This window comes from Oryctolagus cuniculus, chromosome 14 (assembly GCF_051225735.1).
Source record: "Oryctolagus cuniculus isolate XC-2025 breed Fujian yellow rabbit chromosome 14, ASM5122573v1, whole genome shotgun sequence".
Lineage (NCBI taxonomy): Eukaryota > Metazoa > Chordata > Mammalia > Lagomorpha > Leporidae > Oryctolagus > Oryctolagus cuniculus.
In genome coordinates, this window is record NC_142880.1 from 57,837,958 (window position 1) to 57,857,427 (window position 19,470).

Here is a 19,470-nt window from a genome sequence, read left to right on the forward strand (position 1 = left end):
TATTATTAAAATCTTTATGGCAAGAATAACGAGGGCCAAATAAGGCTTAAGTAAACAATAAAAAAAGTGAACATGGATGACTGTTAACATGGTAGGCAGCCACTGGCATAGAAGAGGACTATATTCACAAAGAATGTAAAGACTACCTGATTCTAGAAATGAGACTGAAAACAGCCTCTACAACATATTCATAGAGGTTTATTTATTTATTTTATTTATTTATTTATTTTTTTCACAGGCAGAGTGGACAGTGAGAGAGAGAGAGACAGAGAGAAAGGTCTTCCTTTTTGCCGTTGGTTCACCCTCCAATGGCCGCCACGGCCAGCGTGCTGCGGCCGGCGCACCGCACTGATCCAATGGCAGGAGCCAGGTACTTATCCTGGTCTCCCGTGGGGTGCAGGGCCCAAGGACTTGGGCCATCCTCCACTGCACTCCATGGCCACAGCAGAGAGCTGGCCTGGAAGAGGGGCAACCGGGACAGAATCCGGCGCCCCGACCGGGATTAGAACCCGGTGTGCCAGCGCCGCAAGGCGGAGGATTAGCCTAGTGAGCCGCGGCGCCGGCCAGCTTCCTACAGGTTTAGTAATTAATACTACTTGCTAGAAAATTTCATCTGGAGAGAACGCCTTTGTTGCCCCCTACTGTTTACCCAAGGAATTTTAAGATTAAAAAAATTCAAGCAAAACATTTGACTAACCTCTGTAATTTAAGGACAACTGTTCAGGACCTTTATATCACACAAATAAAACACCACATAAAGATTCCAATAAGGGTGCTAGGAAGCAGTGAGTTAAGCCACTGCTTGGGACGCCCACATCCTATTTCAGAATGTCAGTTCGAATCCCAGCTCCCCCACTTCTAATTCAGCTTCCTGCCAATGCATGTGGCAGGCAGCAGATAATAACCCAAGTACTTGGGTTCCTATTACATGGCAAAACCAGATGGAGCCCCTGGCTCCTGGCTTCAGCTTAGCCCTGGCTATTGTGGGCATTTGGGAGTAAACTAGTGGGTAGAAGATCTCTCCATCTGTACCAATGGAATAACGGATTTAACTGGTTTCACTGTAGAGCCCAGGGCTTGTATGATCATGTTGTTTACTTACTCCTGCACTCTTAAAATGAATTACCACCTTAAAACTATCTGGAAGGGCTGGTGTTGTACAGCAGGTTAAGCTGCAGTGCAGGTTCTCATAAGGATACCAACTCGAGTCCCGGCTGCTAAACTTCCAATCCAGTCCCTACTAACGCAGCAGAGAAAGCAGCAGAAGACGGTCCAAGCGCCTGGGACCCTGCACCCACATGGGAAGCAAGGATGAAGCTCCTGGCAACTGTATTCATCCTGGCCCAGCCCTGGCCATTGTAACAATTTGGGGAATAAACCAGCAGATGGAAGCGTGCTCACTCGCTCTCCCTCCCCCACCCCCATAATTCTTTCAAATAAATAAATCTTTTTTAAAATTTATTTATTTATTTGAAAGTCAGAGTTACACAGAGAAGGAGAGGCAGAGAAAGAGAGAGGTCTTCCATCCCCTGGTTCATTCCCCAATTGGCCGCCATGGTCAGAGCTGTGCAGATCTGAAGCCAGGAGCCAGGAGCTTCTTCCAGGTCTCCCACATGGGCACAGGGACCCAAGCACCTGAGCCATCTTCTACTGCTTTCCCAGGCCATAGCAGAGAGCTGGATCGGAAGCAGAGCAGCCAGGACTCAAACTGGCAACTATATGGGATGCCAACAATGCAGGCAGCAGCTTTTATGCACTATGGTACAGCACTGGCCCCCAAATAAATAAATCTTTAAAAAAAATCTAGGCCAGCACCACGGCTCACTAGGCTAATCCTCCGCCTTGCGGCGCTGGCACACCGGGTTCTAGTCCCGGTCGGGGCGCCGGATTCTGTCCCGGTTGCCCCTCTTCCAGGTCAGCTCTCTGCTGTGGCCAGGGAGTGCAGTGGAGGATGGCCCAAGTCCTTGGGCCCTGCACCCCATGGGAGACCAGGAAAAGCACCTGGCTCCTGGCTCCTGCCATCGGATCAGCGCGGTGCGCCGGCTGCAGCGGCGGCCATTGGAGGATGAACCAACGGCATAAGGAAGACCTTTCTCTCTTTCTCTCTCTCTTTCACTGTCCACTCTGCCTGTCAAAAATAAATAAATAAATAAAAATTAAAAAAAAAATCTAGAACAGGGAAGACTATAAATATAATCAAAATTTTCATTGTAAAAATATTCATTTTGAGTAGAAAGTCAGTAACATTAATTTACCCTTGTTATTCTCCTATATCATTTTACCTTACTTTAGGTTTCTGAATTTAAAATTTTAACTGAGATTAGCCTTTGACATAGTGGTTAAGATGCTGCTTGGATACCTGCATTGCATATTGGAGTGCCTGCTTTGAGTCCCAGCTCCTCTGCTTCCAATTCAGCCTCCTGATAATATGCACCCTGGGAGGCAGCAGATGATGGATCAAGTACATGGGTCCCTGCCACCCATATTGGAGAAACAGACAGAGCTCCAGGTTCCTGGCTTTGGTTTGGCCCAACCCTGGCTGTCAAGGGCATTTGGGAACTGAACCAGTGGAAGGAAGATCTCTCACTCTCCCTTTCAAATAAAATGAAAAATAAGTAAAAATTTTAAAAATAAAACTTGAGCTAAATTGCTTCAATAAAGGTTGCATTCTATATGTCAATGCTTTAAGTTCAGTGTACTTAATAATTTACTTTCACAATGCCAAGAATATCCAGTGATGATAAAATAATATAATATATCAAAGTGAACAGATCCTTCATCTGTTCACTTCAAGTTGTCAGCCACAGAATGCTTGGCAATGATTTGATTTTGGTCACCAAAACACAGGTCTATGTTTTGAATCATCTGCCCCCGCAGCTTCACTGCCAGCGTGCTCAGACGTCTTTTCTTCCACTTCTGTCAACGCGCTTTTTTGCCAAACCATAAAGCAATTCCTTCGGTATTCAGTATATGAACTCAAGGCAGCAATTTACATTCTTTATCAAGTCAATTACATGTGAGGGTGATTCTACTGAAATCTTCAAAAGACCTGCAGCAAGCGGGCCGGAGAAGGGCAGCACGGCCCCTAAACAGACGGCAGCTCTCCCCGGAAGAGCGAGAGCTTCGCAGAGGGAGCAGCATCCACCTTTGCAGGGGCTTCATCAGGACCCATTCGCCCTCACCAGTCAGTCAAGGGGACTAAGCTGTTTTGCTGATAACCCTCCAAACAGAATGCAGAACACAACAGAGAGAGAGACAGATAACTTAGTCTTCCAGCTGCCTCTAATCCAGCTCAGGAGCCACAGACTGAAAGGGTTGCAACACACAAAACTGTACTGGAAGAGATCATTTAGCGCCTCTATTCGTTTTACCAAAAGAAAGCCAGGAAAAAGTGCTCAATGTTTGGGGAAAAAAAAAAAACAACAAACGTGTTCAATGGAACAACTGCCTTAGGCACTGCTACGTAAGATGGAAGAGAAATCAAAGAAAACGGAATATGCTCTACACACCTATCACCCATCAATCAGACAGTTACTCTTTAGCTTTTATAAATTAGGGCTCCATGAGGTTTTGTTTCTTACAGTTAAGCAAAAACATGAGTTTTAAAACCATCAAACTACAAATCTCTGAGGTCCCTTTCAGTTCTTAAAGCTCCACAATTTTGTGACCTCTGAAACCATCAATCCTGTCTCATCGCTAAGATACCAGATTTTGAGCAGACTGTCTAGCACTCTGCTCATTGTTCTTTGACACAATGTTGGTTTTGTAGAAACACTAGCAACCAGGAAAACTACGCAACATGGCTTCAGATAGCCATGAGGAAAAGTACCCACAGCTCACATCAGACAACTGCCCAAGTAACTGAGGACTTGGTGGATGCAGCTGGCCATCTCTGTAGATTATTCTCAAACTACTTAGCGGTACTGCATCCACAGCCATTCATTTTAATGTGGAAACTGTTAGCTCTGCATATCACTTTGGAAATGAATTGTATGGCAATCGTTTCACTTACAGGATTAAATTCCACCGTTCAATACAATAAGTATCAACTTTGACTTTTTTAAAAATCATTCTGATGACATGAACAGAGAGAAGTTACCAGACTTATTACAACACATGCTATCCATAAGAACAGGTCACTGGAAGCCTGGAAATATTCTTCCAAAAAGTTGACTACAGCCAATAGCCAACTGCATTACCTGTCCCAGCCTGTGTCCTCATTTCATGATTGCTAATTCCCATGTAGTGCAACCAATTTCACTGATGACAAAAGAACCAACTGGGAAGCAAAGAATATACTCTTCTGGGGGGATATTCTAATCTGGTATAAATTCCATCCAAAAGAAAAACAAAAATGCTTATCAACGAGTCAGTGATATGAAGCTGAAATGTTTCTCTACTGAGTAAACCCAAGGAAAAAACAATGTCATTTGGCTCAAATACGCAATGAACACTGATTCTGTTCATTAACTCCTTCAGTTCTCTGCAATATGAATCGGACTCATCGCCCTGGAAAGTTCGTGCACATCATCCTCAGTACATCCTCGTACACACCATCCTATCTGTGTGGCTGCTGCATTCTCTCTCTGATTGGAGCACCTATCCCGATGCTGCACACAGGCAGGCACATCTGGGGGACAGACTTGTCTTCACCCACAATGCAGAGAATTTAATTACCAAGTAAGCTGCTCCCCTTTACACACACACACACACACACACACACAAAACCAAGTAACAAAAACAAAACTCAAATGACAGAAAACAATTTATGGCTGGTGATCCATTTAGTTTCAAGGTAGCGAGTTCCACAGGAACTTCTCAATTAGGAAGATCTCAGTGCCAGATGCCTTTTGGAAGATGAGATACATGGGCATAACTGAGTTCAGAAGTGTCATCACCTGACAGACATCAGAACGGATGCCAGTTTTCCAGAATCCTTGGCTACTGAGCTCCACTGTTACTTCTCGCCTCATTGTATTCTTCTGGCGTATTTTCTGGAGTGCTTCCTAGAAGAGAACTCATTATGATGAGTAACGTGTCAGTTGCAAAACAATATTAAGCCCAACATCCAGCAGCAGATTTAAAAGTTGGATTCATCCAATATCACCATTATATTTTGGTACTCAAAGCTCTTCATGCAAAATTATAATATTTTACTTGAAATGAAGGCCTGGATGTGCATAGCCTTGGGTGTAAGGCAGAATTTCCTGTTAACTAAATATGAAAAAAAAAACTAAATCAAATCTACCATTCTGGCATGTTCAAACATTCTGGCATGTCCTTTCGCTGCTAAGAGAAATGAAATGTGGTGTTTGGGATTTAAAATCAGCATGTAAAAATCGTATTTTTATCAAGCCTCATGTTACCATTTACAACTAAGACAGACAATTAACCTGCAATCCATAATTCAAAATGCTGCCTTCTGATTTGCAAACCCTTACAAAAATCCTTGCTATAAGGGCACATCTTACTGAAAAAGAAAATCTAAAATTTCACTTGTGAGACAGAATCAACAAATTAACCATTCCCTTTCACTCTCCTTCAAATAATTATTTAAAAAATCATACATACGTGTCTTTGCAATTTTTAACAATCTCACAGGAATTCACAATAACAACAGGAACCACCACCATCTCCACCTTCACTTAACCATTGATGAGTGCCTCCTACAGGCAAACACCACTGGAGTGACGCCAAGTGGAGTATGGCAGATGTCCATACAGCCACTTCTGTCTTGTGTACATCAACAGAGGAGCAGCTCAATTAGTTTTGCAACGTTAGTTCTCTCCTATGTAAGGAGGCTGACTGGCTCAAGTCACAGTTAGTGACAAAGCTGCAGTTTAAATACCCTTCCCATCTTCAAAGCCTTGCCCTTATATTACCACAGGTGCAACTTCACTCAAATCTAAGTTGATAATGAATCCATTCACTCTTAAAATTAAAATAAAAACATAAAAAAATTTAAAAATTTTAAAAATCAGTATATTAATAAGGGAAAGGGAGTGAAGTATGATTTTTTTAAGAAGTGTTTTTCTGGGGCCAGCATTATGCTACAAGCAGGTAAAACTGTCCTTACGATGCCAACATCCCATATGATTGTCAGTTCATTTACCAATTCTGATCCAGCACCCTGCTAATGGCATGGAAAAAGCAGCGGAATATGGTGCTCAAGCCCCTGCCACCCATGTAGGAGACCCAGATGAAGCTCCTCAGCCTAGCTCAGCCCTAGCCATTGCAGCCACTTGAGGAGTGAACCAGCGGATAGAAGACCTCTTTCTCTCTGTATCTCCCTCTTTCTCACTTTATCTCCCTCTCTCTAACTGTGACTTTCAAATAAATAAGTAAATCTTTAAACAAACAAACAAAAAGTGTTTTTTCATCTTACTTTAGAAGTAGAATGCAATGCAACAATATAGAAATGAACCTGACCACTAACCACCAAGGAACAAGGCCCAGTACCAACCTCCCTCTGTGCCAGCTTCTGTTTGTCAGTTTGTTTGACTTTGGGACTATTTGCAAGGAGGTGGCGAAGTTTCACATAGCTCTTCCACAGTTTCTGGTACCTATGGGAGAAGACAGACAAGCAGACACCTCAGGTGAAGAGAAGGCAAATCTAAAGTGCAGTGAAGCCAGCTATTTTATTAGGCTTGCTTGACCATAGATCACATTCTTTTGAATATCCTTAGAGGCAGCAAACCTTTCTAAGGAAAGATATAATTTTGGTGTTGAGGGTCAGGACAGCCAAGAGGCATCACGAACCTGGTGATTACATTCATTGTTGCTTATTTTGGTTAAACTTGAGATGTGACTCTATTGATGAATCTCCAGAAAGAATCCCAAAGAAAACATACACAAACTTATTCTAATCAAAGGAAAAATGTCCCTTCTCTCACTGCTACTTCTTTCAAAGTGACAGATTTTATTTAGATATAAAGTATTCCCTTAGTTGGAAAAAAAGCCCCTTCTTTAATTGGAATATTGCTGGGCGTAGAGCATAATAGAAAACCCTTATTGTGCCAAGAAGGGTCAAGAAGCTTCCATTTCTCCACTGAAGAGGGGAAAAGTCAAATGGTATTCACCAATCTGCATTTACTGTAACAAACAACAAACAAAGAAGTGTCCTGGAAGAAGAGAACAGGCAGTCCTTTACCTCAGCCCTGCCGTCTGAGAGGTGAAGAGAGCCTGATCCCATTCTACTAACATTTTTCTCGTTAAGAAGGGACTCTCACAAGATTTGCTGTTCTAATGAAACTGCTCCTTTCTTGGTCTTAACTGGATGTCTCCTGTTTTGATAACATTTTTTTAGAGAATGGAGGAAAGAAAGAAGTACTTACACAGTGCCTGGTTCACTGCTTCATACTTTTATCCAAAGGGGAAAAAAAAAGAACAAAACCCTTTAGCCTCTTCTAGTATATGTCAGCCAGAACTGTATTTATGAACTGAAAATCTCCCAATCCCTTTTCTCCCATTATGAATCCTTCTTTTTTTAAAAAAAATTAAGAAACTCTTTGTTTAACAAGGTAGAAAAATCCAAACACTCCTGAATATAATGGTACTATCTCCATTCCCACATGTCCTCATTTTACCCCAGAAAAACACTATCATTCTAGCTGGAAAAAAAAAATGTGGCATGTGACATCAATTCTAAGAGTCAGAAGTCATGGCTCCTATGTCCAATACGACCCTTGACTCTACATGGGATCTTGAGCTCTTTCTCAAATGCCCCTAAAAATAAAACTCTGCATAAATTCAGCAGTGCTAGGAACCAATATGATGCTACTTTCCTCTAGAAGGCACTGGAAAAATAAAAATAACAATAATAATTATTATAGTGACAAGGAGTTCCTTAAAGTTTAAAAACATTCAGGACACATGCTGACCAATGGTGCCAAGAATAATCTACTGAATAGTAACTTCTGGCAAATATGTATGTAAAATCATTGTGCAGAGCGACCAAAACATGTTTGACTTGGTAATCTGAATTTGGATACATGGCTCATTTCAGGTCTTAAATTTTAAAAAGGAAAATGTCCACCAAAGGGTGTTAATTCAACTGTTAGTAGAAGGTGAAATTGGCTAAGACAAACACTGAGAAATATCTTACTGTGGGTCTCCTGCATAACTCAACTGTGCAGGGCGTATCCCAAAGTGGACGATAATCGGAAAAGTAATCACATCAGGGTTGAACTGCTCACGATCCAGTTGATCGATGCGGACAGAACTTGGTTTCTAGAGAGAAAAATCAAAACCATTTATTCCCATAAGTAGTCTTGAATATTGACTTTAACCTAAGTAGAGAAGAAATTAATAGGGTTTACTTCTAGGAAAGCCTTGTCCCCAAAGGGAAAATGTCATTTAAAATCCTTTAATCATGGTGGCTATACTATATTAAAACTCTAATGTCATCGCTGTACATGAGTCTATGCCATTTGGCATAACGAACAATGACTTTGTCCTTTTTTGCAATCCACATAGAAACCTTTTAAAATTAAACTTTTAAAAGGACACCTAGTCAGATGTAAGTTTCCCTTAACCTCTCCAAAGACACAGAGGAAAATTCCACATCCCAGGAAAGAGATGTGCGACCTTACTCTACTTTAATTCCACATGTCAACTGATGGCTTACTTCTACTTAGGATGCACAGACAGATGCCTCTATCAGGAAAAATTTTCCCATTGGTTTCAGTGTACCTTGTGTGTATTCCTTTAATTCTACAACTTTAAATTAGAAGGTATGGCAGTACAAAAGCCATGTAGTTAAGATTCTCTTACGTCCACATAGGACACTTTAGTATTTTAACAGAAAGCCTCATATTCTTTTTTGTTTTTTGCTTCATGTCTAATAAAGGAAAAAATAAAGTGTTGGTTCTTTTCTGAAGTATTTGTGGTATGTTGTTCATCCTAAAAGCTTAAAATGGTGAGAAGATAGTAAAATCATGGCAAATATGTTTTAGAAGCTTTCTTGCTTGTAACCAACTCTCTGGGCAGTCCTTAATTACACTTAATTCTTATAAGTACATTGAGGGTCCTAGGCTCAGCTGCTTAAGAAGCTACAGCTACAGACTGATTCACATAGAGGCCAGTAGGTTTCATTCTGTCCCACAACATCACCCAACAACTAAAGTCTAGCTGGAGGCCTGTGTTGTCCAGGACAGAGGGGTTTCAATGCAAAAACTAGAAAAAGCCTTCAACAACTGAGATAAAGTGGTCACCAGACAGATCTACAACCACAGCCTCAATCAGCCATCTGACAAATAAAAGCAGCTAACAGAGGAAAGATTTGTGTAAATCCATTCACATTAGTTTAAAAACCCAAACTTGGGGCAGTGCTGTGGTGTAGTAGGCTAAGCCTCCACCTGAAGCGTCAACATCAGTTCATTTCCCAGCTGCTGCTCTTCCAATCCAGCTCTCAGCTATGGCCTGGGAAAGCAGTAAAAGATGGCCCAAGTCCTTGGGCCCCTGCACCCTTGTGGGAGACCCAGAAGAAGCTCCTAGCTCCTGGCTCCAGATCAGCCCAGCTCTGGCCACTGCAGCCATTTGGGAAGCGAACCAATGGATAGAAGATCTTTCTTGGGCCAGTGCTGTGGTGTAGCGGGTAAAGCTACTTCCTGCAGTACCAGCATCCCATAGAGGTGCTGGTTTGAGACCCAGCTGCTCCACTTCCAATCCAGCCCTCTGCTATGGCCTGGGAAAACAGTAGAAGATGGCCCAAGTCCTTGGGCCCCTGCACCCATGTGGGAGACCCGGAAGAAGCTCCTGGCTCCTTGGCTTCGGATTGGCACAGCTCCAGCCCCTGTGGCCAATTAGGGAGTGAACCAGCAGATGGAAGATCTCTCTGTCTCTCTCTGCCTCTCCTCTTTGTAACTCTTTCAAATAAATAAATATATCTTAAAAAAAAAAAAAAAGACCTTTCTGTCTCTCCTTCTGTCTGTATGTAACTCTACCTCTCAAATAAAGAAAGAAAATCTTTAAGCTCTTAAAGAATATTTAAATGTCACTTAATACTCAAAATTTCATTAGCATCTTGAAAAGTTGACCTCTGTTCCCAAAAATAATAACTGGAGAAGATTTTGTTCACAGGTAACCTAAAATAAAATTACTTAAATGCCTATCAATAAATAGTAGCAACATATGGTTTAGGTCTAAGAATTGTTTTTGTTCATAGTTTGTACATAAAAGTAACAGGATACATTAAAAACATTCTACTTTTCAAAAGTTTATTTGAAAGGCAGAGAGACAGAGATCTTTCATCTGCTGATTCACTCTCCAAATGCCCACAACAGCCAGGGCTGGATCAGGAGCTGGGAAATCAATCTGGGTCTTCCACATGGGTGGCAAAGACCCACATACTCTGAGTCATCGCCTGCTTCCTGCAAGGGTGCACATTATTAGGAAGTGAGGATTGAAAGCAGAGCTGGGAATCGCTCCCATGCCCTTCAATATGGGATGCAGGTTTTCCAACTTAACCACTACACTACCCACTCCTAGGACACACTTTTTTAAAAGAGAATTGTGTCATCAAAGAATGCTGCTGTATTCTTCATGCTTCTATGATTTTTAAGCACTATACTGTGGTATTGATAGAAGAAACAGTGATCTGAAATGTCTCCATTATCTCTGAATTTATGAGTGAGGCAGGGAATGAAGTAAGTTCCAGACTCTGACCAGACCCTACAACATCTATCATACCATCTTTGTGTAAGAATAAAAAACATTCTCACTAATGACCAAAGCATTCCATGACAAAGTGCTTAGGGATGAAGATTAATTTGTAAGTTGTGCAGCAATAAAGTATTTAATGTGACCATAATGGCTTGAAAGATTTAATAAATTTCCCAATATTCCTGCTGTTAGACAATCTTTCAAAGCAAGTTGGACAATCTTTCAAAACAGAGAATGAAATGTAATATTGTGTCTACCTTCCCTGACGGGTAACTTGTACACTTCTCAAAAGGATGTAAGGAAAGGATGTTTTCATGAATTTTTAGAACTTCTCCCTTCTTTAAATATACCTTTGGATAAATACTAAAACAGAATTAACTTCAATACGTTCCTAACACCCAAGTTCACCTTCCCTAATCTGTTTCTCACTATAAACCTTTCCTCCTGACTAATCTGGCTCCACCACTATCTTCAAAACTGACCTTACAGCTTCTCAAGGATATACACTTAACCACACCACTAAATTTTACATATCGTCTACTCCTCAAGCTCAGAGTGTATACAAAGCATCTCTGGGAGGCCTGGCCCAGTGATCTCTCCTAAAACGCTAGACTTAACTGACTGGTCCCCTGCACTCACCACAGACTCCTTTCGTATGTTTATGCTTTGGGTTTTTACCTGGGCAAATATCTTTTATAACACAGAAACTTCATTAGCACATGCCTTACAAAGCGGTCCCTGCGGGAAAGATCATGGTGAGAGGGGAATGACAACTACACCAAAGGCAATAAACAAGCAATGCGAGGATCAGAAGCACTTGTGGATTTTTTTTCAAACTGCAGTTTCTTGGGCCCTTTGCCTGGAGCCCATGAGAAGGGATAGGTCAGAGCATCCTTGGTTTTTGTTGAAAACTCTATCTGATTCTAGAATTTCAAGAATGTTTATGCCATGGAAGGAAGCCAAGAGAGAACATGCTCCCAAAGTATCCAGTGTAGAACCTGAGACCCTTCCAAAGGAACAAGCAAGAACAACAACATGTCTACCACCATCACCCCGTCTTCTCACCCAGCTCTAAATATGCAACTGTTTATAGAGGAAAGATAAAATTTAGTCTTACCCTCATAGTGTTACTCCTCATAGACTTCTTTTAAAGTCATGTTAAAAATTACAGTAAAATTGCATAATTTTTCAATTACACTAAAATTTGTATATTTCTAGTTTTTAAACTAGTTTCATGTTTAAACATTTTTATTAAAACATTTCACCTTCTGGATTTATTTAAAATAATCAGGATTAACTGGAATGTTTTATTTGCAAATGGCAACATTTTATCTGTGCAGATGTTACTGTCATGTGACAAAAAGTTGATCCAGAGTTTGTGTTTTATGATTCAAAGCTATTAAGCAGTTGGCAACTTCTTAAAAAACAACAGCTTTGTTTAAATAAATTACCCTGTTTTTGCAGAATTCTACTCTGGTAAGATGCCAATATATAAGATGCCAATATAATTTATGAAATAACATATTTTTGAGAAAAAAAGAATATGAAGAAAATGTTCTGTTTTATGAGTAGTTATCTTTTAATTGTTAAAAATATTTTTGTTTCAAAAATTAACATTAGAAGCTAATTTTTAAAAATAAATTTTTAAGAAGTCAACAAGAAAAATAGTAAACATTTGTAATTATGGCAAAGGTTTGATTAAAAAAATAGTACACACAAGAAAATCAGACAAATAATATTAATAGGCAATTAAAAAGAAAACATGAGGGGCAAGCATGTGGCACAGTAGGTTAAGCCTCTGCCTACAATGCCAGCATCCCATAACAGAATGTCAATTAGAGTCCCAGTTCCTTCACTTCCAATCCAGCTCCCTGTTAATGCACCTGGGACAGCAGTGGAAAATGGCACAAGCACTTATGCCTCTCCCATCCATGTGGGAGACCAGACGAAGTTCCAGGTTCCTGACTTTGGCCTGTCTCAGCCCTGGCCATTATGGCCATTTGAGGAGTGAACCAACAGATGGAAGATCTTTCTGCCTCTCCCCTATCACTTTTTTTAAATAAATAAAAACATGAATGTTCAATAAGCATTTATTTAAAATATCAGTTTAGGGCCTGGAGCTGTTGAGCAGCCGGCTAACGCCCTGGCCTAAGGCACCAGCATCCCATATGGGCACCAGTTCAAGACCCAGCTGCTCCATTTTTGATCCAGCTCTCTGCTATGGCCTGGGAGGGCAGTGGAAGATGGCCCCAGTCCTTCGGCCCCTGCACCCGTGTGGGAGGCCCAGAGGAGACTCTTGGCTCCGGATCGGCGCAGCTCTAGCCATTACAGTCAATTGGGGAGTAAGCCATCAGATGGAGGACCTCTCTCTCTCTCTCTCTCTCTCTACCTCTTTTCTATGTAACTCTTTCAAATAAATAAATAAATATCAGTTTATACTAGAAACCAAAGTAAGTACATATCTGGACTACATAATTTTGTTTTCTATCAAATTGTTTTTTCTTGACTCTGGTATAAACAGCATGGAGAAATAGGTACTCTCTAATATGCCTAGTAAGACTAAAAATTCTACAACCTTTCTGAAGGCAACTGAAACAGGTATGCAAATCCTTAAAAATGTTCCTAACTCTAGGCAGAATGAATCCACTGGTAAATATGTCTAAATTGTAATACTTGTTTTACTAATTTTGCTTCCAAGTCCTCAAAGACACAAAGCAAGGGGAACTTAAAGCGTTTAGGATGGGGGCCAGCACTGTGTAAGTTAAGTCTCTGCCTGTGGCACCTGTGGGACCTGTGGCACCACCATCCCTTATGGGAGCTGGTTCATGTCCCAGATGCTCCATTTCCAACCCAGCTTACTGTTAATGTGCCTGAGAAACAGGAAGCTGGCCCAAGTGCTTGAACCCCTGCACCTGCATGGGAAACCAAGAAGCTCCTGGCTCCTGACTTTGGATGGGCCCAGGCCAGCTGTTGCAGCTATTTAGGGAATGAACCAGTGGATGGAAGACCTCTCTCTCTCTCTCTCTCTCTCTGCCACTCCCTCTCTGTAACTCTGCCTCTCAAATAAATAAATAAATCTTTTAAAAAAATGTGTGTGTGTATGTGTGTGTGTGTGTGAGTGTGTGTGTGTGTGTGTGTAGAACGTGCTGTTACTGTTTCTATGAAGCATTCAGCATCTGAGTGTACAAACTCCAGAATGTACCGTGCCGGGGTTGGTGACAATCATGCCTTTGCACTCTTCTGCATATTTCTGCCACTCAAGTTCCTCCCACTGAAGCATATTGGCAATCTCCTCTTCGGGCACCAGGGCCTTGCTGCACCGCAGGAGGTAGAGGAGAATCTGGTGCATGGACAGCACTTCCTTTCCTCCATCTTGGGTGGGAGTGGAGAGGGAGAAGAAACAAGGCTACTCAATAAACAGCAAATCATCAGCTGAGTAAAGAAAAACAAGACAAGGAGGGGGAAGAGCACATATAAACAGGTACTATCACAGTTACATCACTTAACCAGCTGATGTAAATGATAATACGAAAGCCATTCGTTTCATTGATGAACAGTGCTCATAAACCATCTCATTTACTAAAATGGCAACAACAACATTACAAATGATAAAAGGCTCCATTTGTGAGGTATGAATATAAAAAAGGGTACCTGCCTAAATAAATTTAAAGCCACCTAGCATAAAGAACCACAGTTTATGATATACAGAGCCATGTTATGTCTTAAATATTTTATCATTTTTTCTAGGGAAACAGATGAAAGCTCTTTAGAAGTGATGTTACTGTCTTAAGGAAATTCTAAGCTTTTATGAGATATTTATGTTTGTTTTCAATAAGCCATTGCTGCATTATGGTCTAATTTTTTGGTGCTAATGTGCTGCACCTGCCGTGATGAATAGAGCTAAGAATCCTATACTAATATCATGGCAGATCATTATGGAGTTAGTACATGGAAAAAATACCAAGCGTTCTGAGGCTTACAAAAGCATATATTTCCAAATACAGAGGACAAAAACATTAAAAGGCATAATTAAAGTACCTTGGAAAAAGCCAATTAATCTGGTACTTGATGAATCACAGAAATCCATCTAATGTGGGAATTAATGTAGCACTCACAGGCTTCAGTTTTCTCTGTAGGGTCAGCCTTTTGACCAACACATGAGCAACCACTTTATACCACCTTCCTTTGCCTACTTCCACCCAAAGGAAGGACATGAGCCCTAAGGTTAAAAGGACAATCACTGTCCTTTCCCAGATCCCCTCATTTCCTGGGAAAGTAAAAGCACCAACAGCACAGGATGGTGGGGACGGAACGGCACAGAAGACAGTTTCCTGTCTAGGTCAGAGGAATTAATGGCATGCAAGAGTTTGGGTTACTAGAAAACAGGAGAAAAAAGACTTTAACACAGGTTGTTGCTATGGGCTAAGATCCTGGACAGGATAACACATCTAGGAAAACAGGAATTAAAGATCTAATTTTCTTTCCAGCTGCATTTCTCCACCTCAGATGCTGCTCTGGAACTGGGCTGCTATACAGACACTGTATACTCAGGCATGCACGCATTCATTAATCCAGACAGTCACTCATTCATTCAACAAGTATTTACTGAGCACCTGTGACACAGCAGGCGCTGTTGAGAGAGACCAGGGGAAACACAGCAATGATCCAAACAGCCCTGCCTTCCTTGAGCTCACATTCCAGTGGAGAAAGAGACAATCAAAAACAAGCAAATAATAGATCTGGCTAAGTGCTATGATGAGGAGTCAAACTGGGCAAGAGACAAACATCTCTGAAGAGGTGCAAGGGGAGCAAACCTGATAGGGGCAAGGGAGATCACCATGTACTTACCTCGGGGAGGAGTGCCCCAGGTCGAAGAAATGGCACAAACATTAAGGCAAGGGGACTGGTATGTTGAGGAACTGCCAAGAGGTCAGTGTGGGTGGGGTGAGGTGGAAAGGAGGGAGAGATGAGCAGCAGGGAAGCCAAGATCTTGCGAAGATCCACAGTTTGTTAAGAGTTCTGGATTTTATACCAAGGCGGAGCATGTTTTTCATCACTCTATGTCAGGCACTCTGAATGGTCCCATTTTACAATCATGGGGAATTTACATCAGGGGGGGGAAAACCTACAAGCTCTGCACCCTCAAGCAACATGTGGGGGTGGGGCACTGTGGCATAGAGAGTAAAGCCACCTCCTCCAGTGTCAGCATCCCACATGGGCACCGGTTCAAGTCCTGGTTGCTCCACTTCCAATCCAGCTCTCTGCTATGGCCCGCGAAAGCAGTGGAAGATGGCCCAAGTCCTTGGGCCCCTGCACCAGCATGGGAGATGCAGAAGAAGCTCGTGGCTCCTGGCTTTGGATTGGCGCAGTTCTGGCTGCTGTGGCCAATTAGGGAGTGAATCAGATGGAAGGCCTCTCTCAATCTCTGCATAACTCTTTCAAATAAATAAATAAATCTTAAAAAAAAAATAGAAGCATGTAGGTTAATGATGATTAATCATAATAGTTCCTAGAAGAATCTTTGCAGATAACACTCTAAAAATAAAGTTCTCTGAATCAAAAGTACTAAACCCTTGTAAAAAGTTCAGAAGTGACACAAGAAGTGACCAAGTCAAAAAGTGCAATCACCTCACATGAGGTGGGCTCTGCCTACTGATTCGGATTATTGTTCACAGCAGTGAAATTTTTTTAAACTTCACTACAAAGCATCTGCCTTAAACCCAAGTCACCTTTAATTAGCAAACTTCCAGGGTGGTGTGAACTAAGTATCTACGTTCCCCCAAATTCATCTATTCACATCCTAATCCCCAAGGTGATGATATCAGGAAGTATGGCCTTAGTGGGGTAATTGTCATGAGGGTGGAGCCCCCATGAAATGGCCCTTACACAAGAGGCCAGAGAGAACTTGCTCCCTGTGTGAGAAGACAATGAGATGACTGTGAGACAAGAGGGGGGCCCTCACCAAGAACCACGCTGGCACCCTGACCTCAGACTTCAGTCTCGAGACCTGTGAGAAACAAAGGTCTGCTGGTTAAGCCAACCACTCCATGGTGGTTTTTTTAGAACAGTACAAACTAAGACCCAGGGTTAGGAGCATAATTTTCAGAGTCAGTCACAAAATCCAGTTCAGTCCACCTGCATGTGATGTGATGGAGGCATCAAGGATGTTCCTCTCTTTGCTAAAGACCCAGCAAATCCATAATGTCTGTCTCAGTAATCTCTAATCTTCCAGGGGACCTAAGGAAGCAGCTGGACAAGCGAAGTTCTGAAGCAAGCGTATGCTGTCTGGATACAGCATGTGTGGCACAGAGCAGCAAGAATGCAGGTGAAGCCTTGGGAGCCTTGAAAAGAACAGCCATGGGCTGGCAATGTGGCATAGCACCAGGTCAAGTCCTGGCTGCTCCACTTCTGGCCAGCCCCCTGCTAATGCACCTGAGAAGGTAGTAAAGATGGCCAAAGTCCTTGGGTCCCTGCACCCATTTGGGAGACCCAGAAGAAATTCCTGGCTTTGAATCGGTCCAGCCTGGCCTTAGTGGCCATTTGGGGAATGAGCCAGTGGATGGAAGATCTCTTTATCTCTGCCCCCCACCCCCATAAGCTGCGAAGAAAGGAAGGAAGGAAGGGAGGGAGGGAGGGAGGAAGGAAGGAAGGAAGGGGGGAGGGAGGGAGGGAGGGAGGGAGGGAAGGAGGAAGGGAGGGTGGGAGGGAGGAAGGAAGGAAGGAAGAAAGGAAGGAAGGAAGGAAGGAGGGAGGGAAAAAAGAAATGAAATAAAAAGGTAAGAAAGAAAGCAAGTCAGCACAGCACAGCACAGCACAGCACATCGATGGGGCCAGCACTGTGGCACAGTGGGTTAAATAGCTGGTTGTGATGCCCACATCCCATATCAGAGTACCAGTTCAAGTCCTGGCTGCTGTGCTTCTGATTCAACCTCCTGTTGATCGCCTGGAAAGGCAGAAGAAAATGGCCCAAGGGTTTGGGCCTCTGCTACCGATGTGGGAAACCCAGATGGAGTTCCAGGCTCCTGGCTTTGGCCTGGCCCAGCTCCAGCTGTTGCAGCCATTTGGGAAGTGAACCAGCAGATGAAAGATCTGTCTCTCTCTGTCTCTCCTTCTCTCTGTCACTCTTTCAAATAAATAAGTAAATCTTTAAAAAGAAAAGAACAACTATACTAACTACATGAACCAGGAACCTAGGTAAGAGAGCACAAGTATGTTACTTACCATCTCTGTATGTAGTGAGATTACTTCAGAGTACAAGGACTATACACACATTAGGATGTCATAAGGAATAGAATGTTTCTCTGTAATGACGAGAAGACAGACTACTACTTTTAGGGAGAGGAGCACAGTGGAGGGAACAAATACAGGCAGATTCAGGTATTCAAAACAGCATCAGAATCTCCCCACACACAGTTAAGTCTCTGGCTGCCTCCACTGCACACCAGACACAAGTTAAATGGATGAGAAGCATTGAAATTAAAATTGAAAGAGCTGCTGGAAGAGGGAAATACTTAAGCCTACAGACCAAAGGTCTCTTAAAGTCAGTGTACATTCTAGACACTGCCCAATTTAGGAGAGGAATATCTGCAAGATAAAGAACAAGGGACACTAAATATTTATAAGAATGCCAACTGCCTAGGTTCTAGTTTGGGTGCAAAGAGGCTAACAAGAGACCTGTGAATATTACAGAAGCTAAACATAATTAAAACAAATGTGGGCATTTACAATCAGGTGCAGAGATGGTAATGTTGATGGAGAAATGCTTTATATCCAAATTGAAATCTACTGTATTTTACAAGGCAACTAAACCTTTAAAAGATTTACCACTGTGAAAAACTAGAAACTCATGACATAAACTGAGGTGAAAAAGTTATCAAGGAAAGGGGATTGAAGCTCCTGCCCCTTGTCTGGTACTGGGCTCAATCCTTATGGAAATATAAGAGGAAGTAGATGAAATTAAGAGTCCAGCCAGAGTTCCTGGGCCAGGCCTGTATGCCTCACACCCAACGAGGCAAAGAAGACACTCTATAAATATCTGTGGAATGACTTTCTGAAGCAGATAAATAGCATGGCCACTTGCTCTCAGACTACCATGAATTTACTAATGCTAATGAATTGGCTCTTTTGGTTTGTCTGCTTTGCTACATATTTATGTTGGGGATTTATGGAACTATGTCACCAAGGGCTAGGAAGTAATTTTTATCTTGTTGGCTGGGAATAAATAGGACATGATATAAATGGGAAATCAGAGTGGGCAGGCTAAGGTTAACAGGAATTCTGCCAGCTCTGGGACTGGCACTGTGACAATGGCTCATTATTTGGGAAGAACTGGAGTTTGTGTTTCAGGGAATGAATCTGGACAGTCATTAATGAACTGACAGACTTTATAAACTGTTTCTTAGAGACCCAATTCTCTGAGTTTATACTGCTTGGTTATTTATATGGTTACAGTTGGGGGAGGCAATTTGTTAGGGAATTTGTGTTAAGTATATGGCTGTTTAAACTAGTATTTCAATTCTCAACTGTGTAACACACAATTTAAAGAAACATAACACTTTCCCTTTCCCTACACTTACAAAAACTGTATAACTGCATGACTAAGTCTTCTGTATATTCCAACCAAGATACCTTTGATGATTTTATTCCCTAATATTTATATTAACAGCAGATATTTTCAAAATTTTTAAAACAAAGTTATATTAAGATGCTGTATCAAGTGATTTTTTTAAGAAAACTTTCTTCCTAGAAATTTTAAGATATTCTCCCACCCCCTGGCTCCCTGCTAGTTGTAATCGAGAACTACTGCTC

At 41.9% G+C, this 19,470-nt stretch overlaps 1 protein-coding gene across 5 annotated transcripts in view; it reads right to left on the reverse strand.

Moving 5' to 3' along the window:
• Positions 1-19,470, reverse strand: part of DROSHA (drosha ribonuclease III) — a 129,460-nt gene that overhangs the window by 57,886 nt on the left and 52,104 nt on the right. For 4 of the 5 annotated variants that reach the window (XM_002714097.6, XM_008262091.5, XM_008262093.5 and 1 more), the window contains 4 exons: positions 13,865-14,034; positions 8,105-8,229; positions 6,464-6,563; positions 4,899-5,006 (listed from right to left, as the gene is read on the reverse strand). In XM_002714097.6, coding sequence (XP_002714143.2) covers positions 4,899-5,006; positions 6,464-6,563; positions 8,105-8,229; positions 13,865-14,034 — 503 coding nt within the window. The remainder of the gene's footprint in view (positions 1-4,898; positions 5,007-6,463; positions 6,564-8,104; positions 8,230-13,864; positions 14,035-19,470) is intronic. The other variant, XM_008262092.5, reaches the window with a different exon arrangement.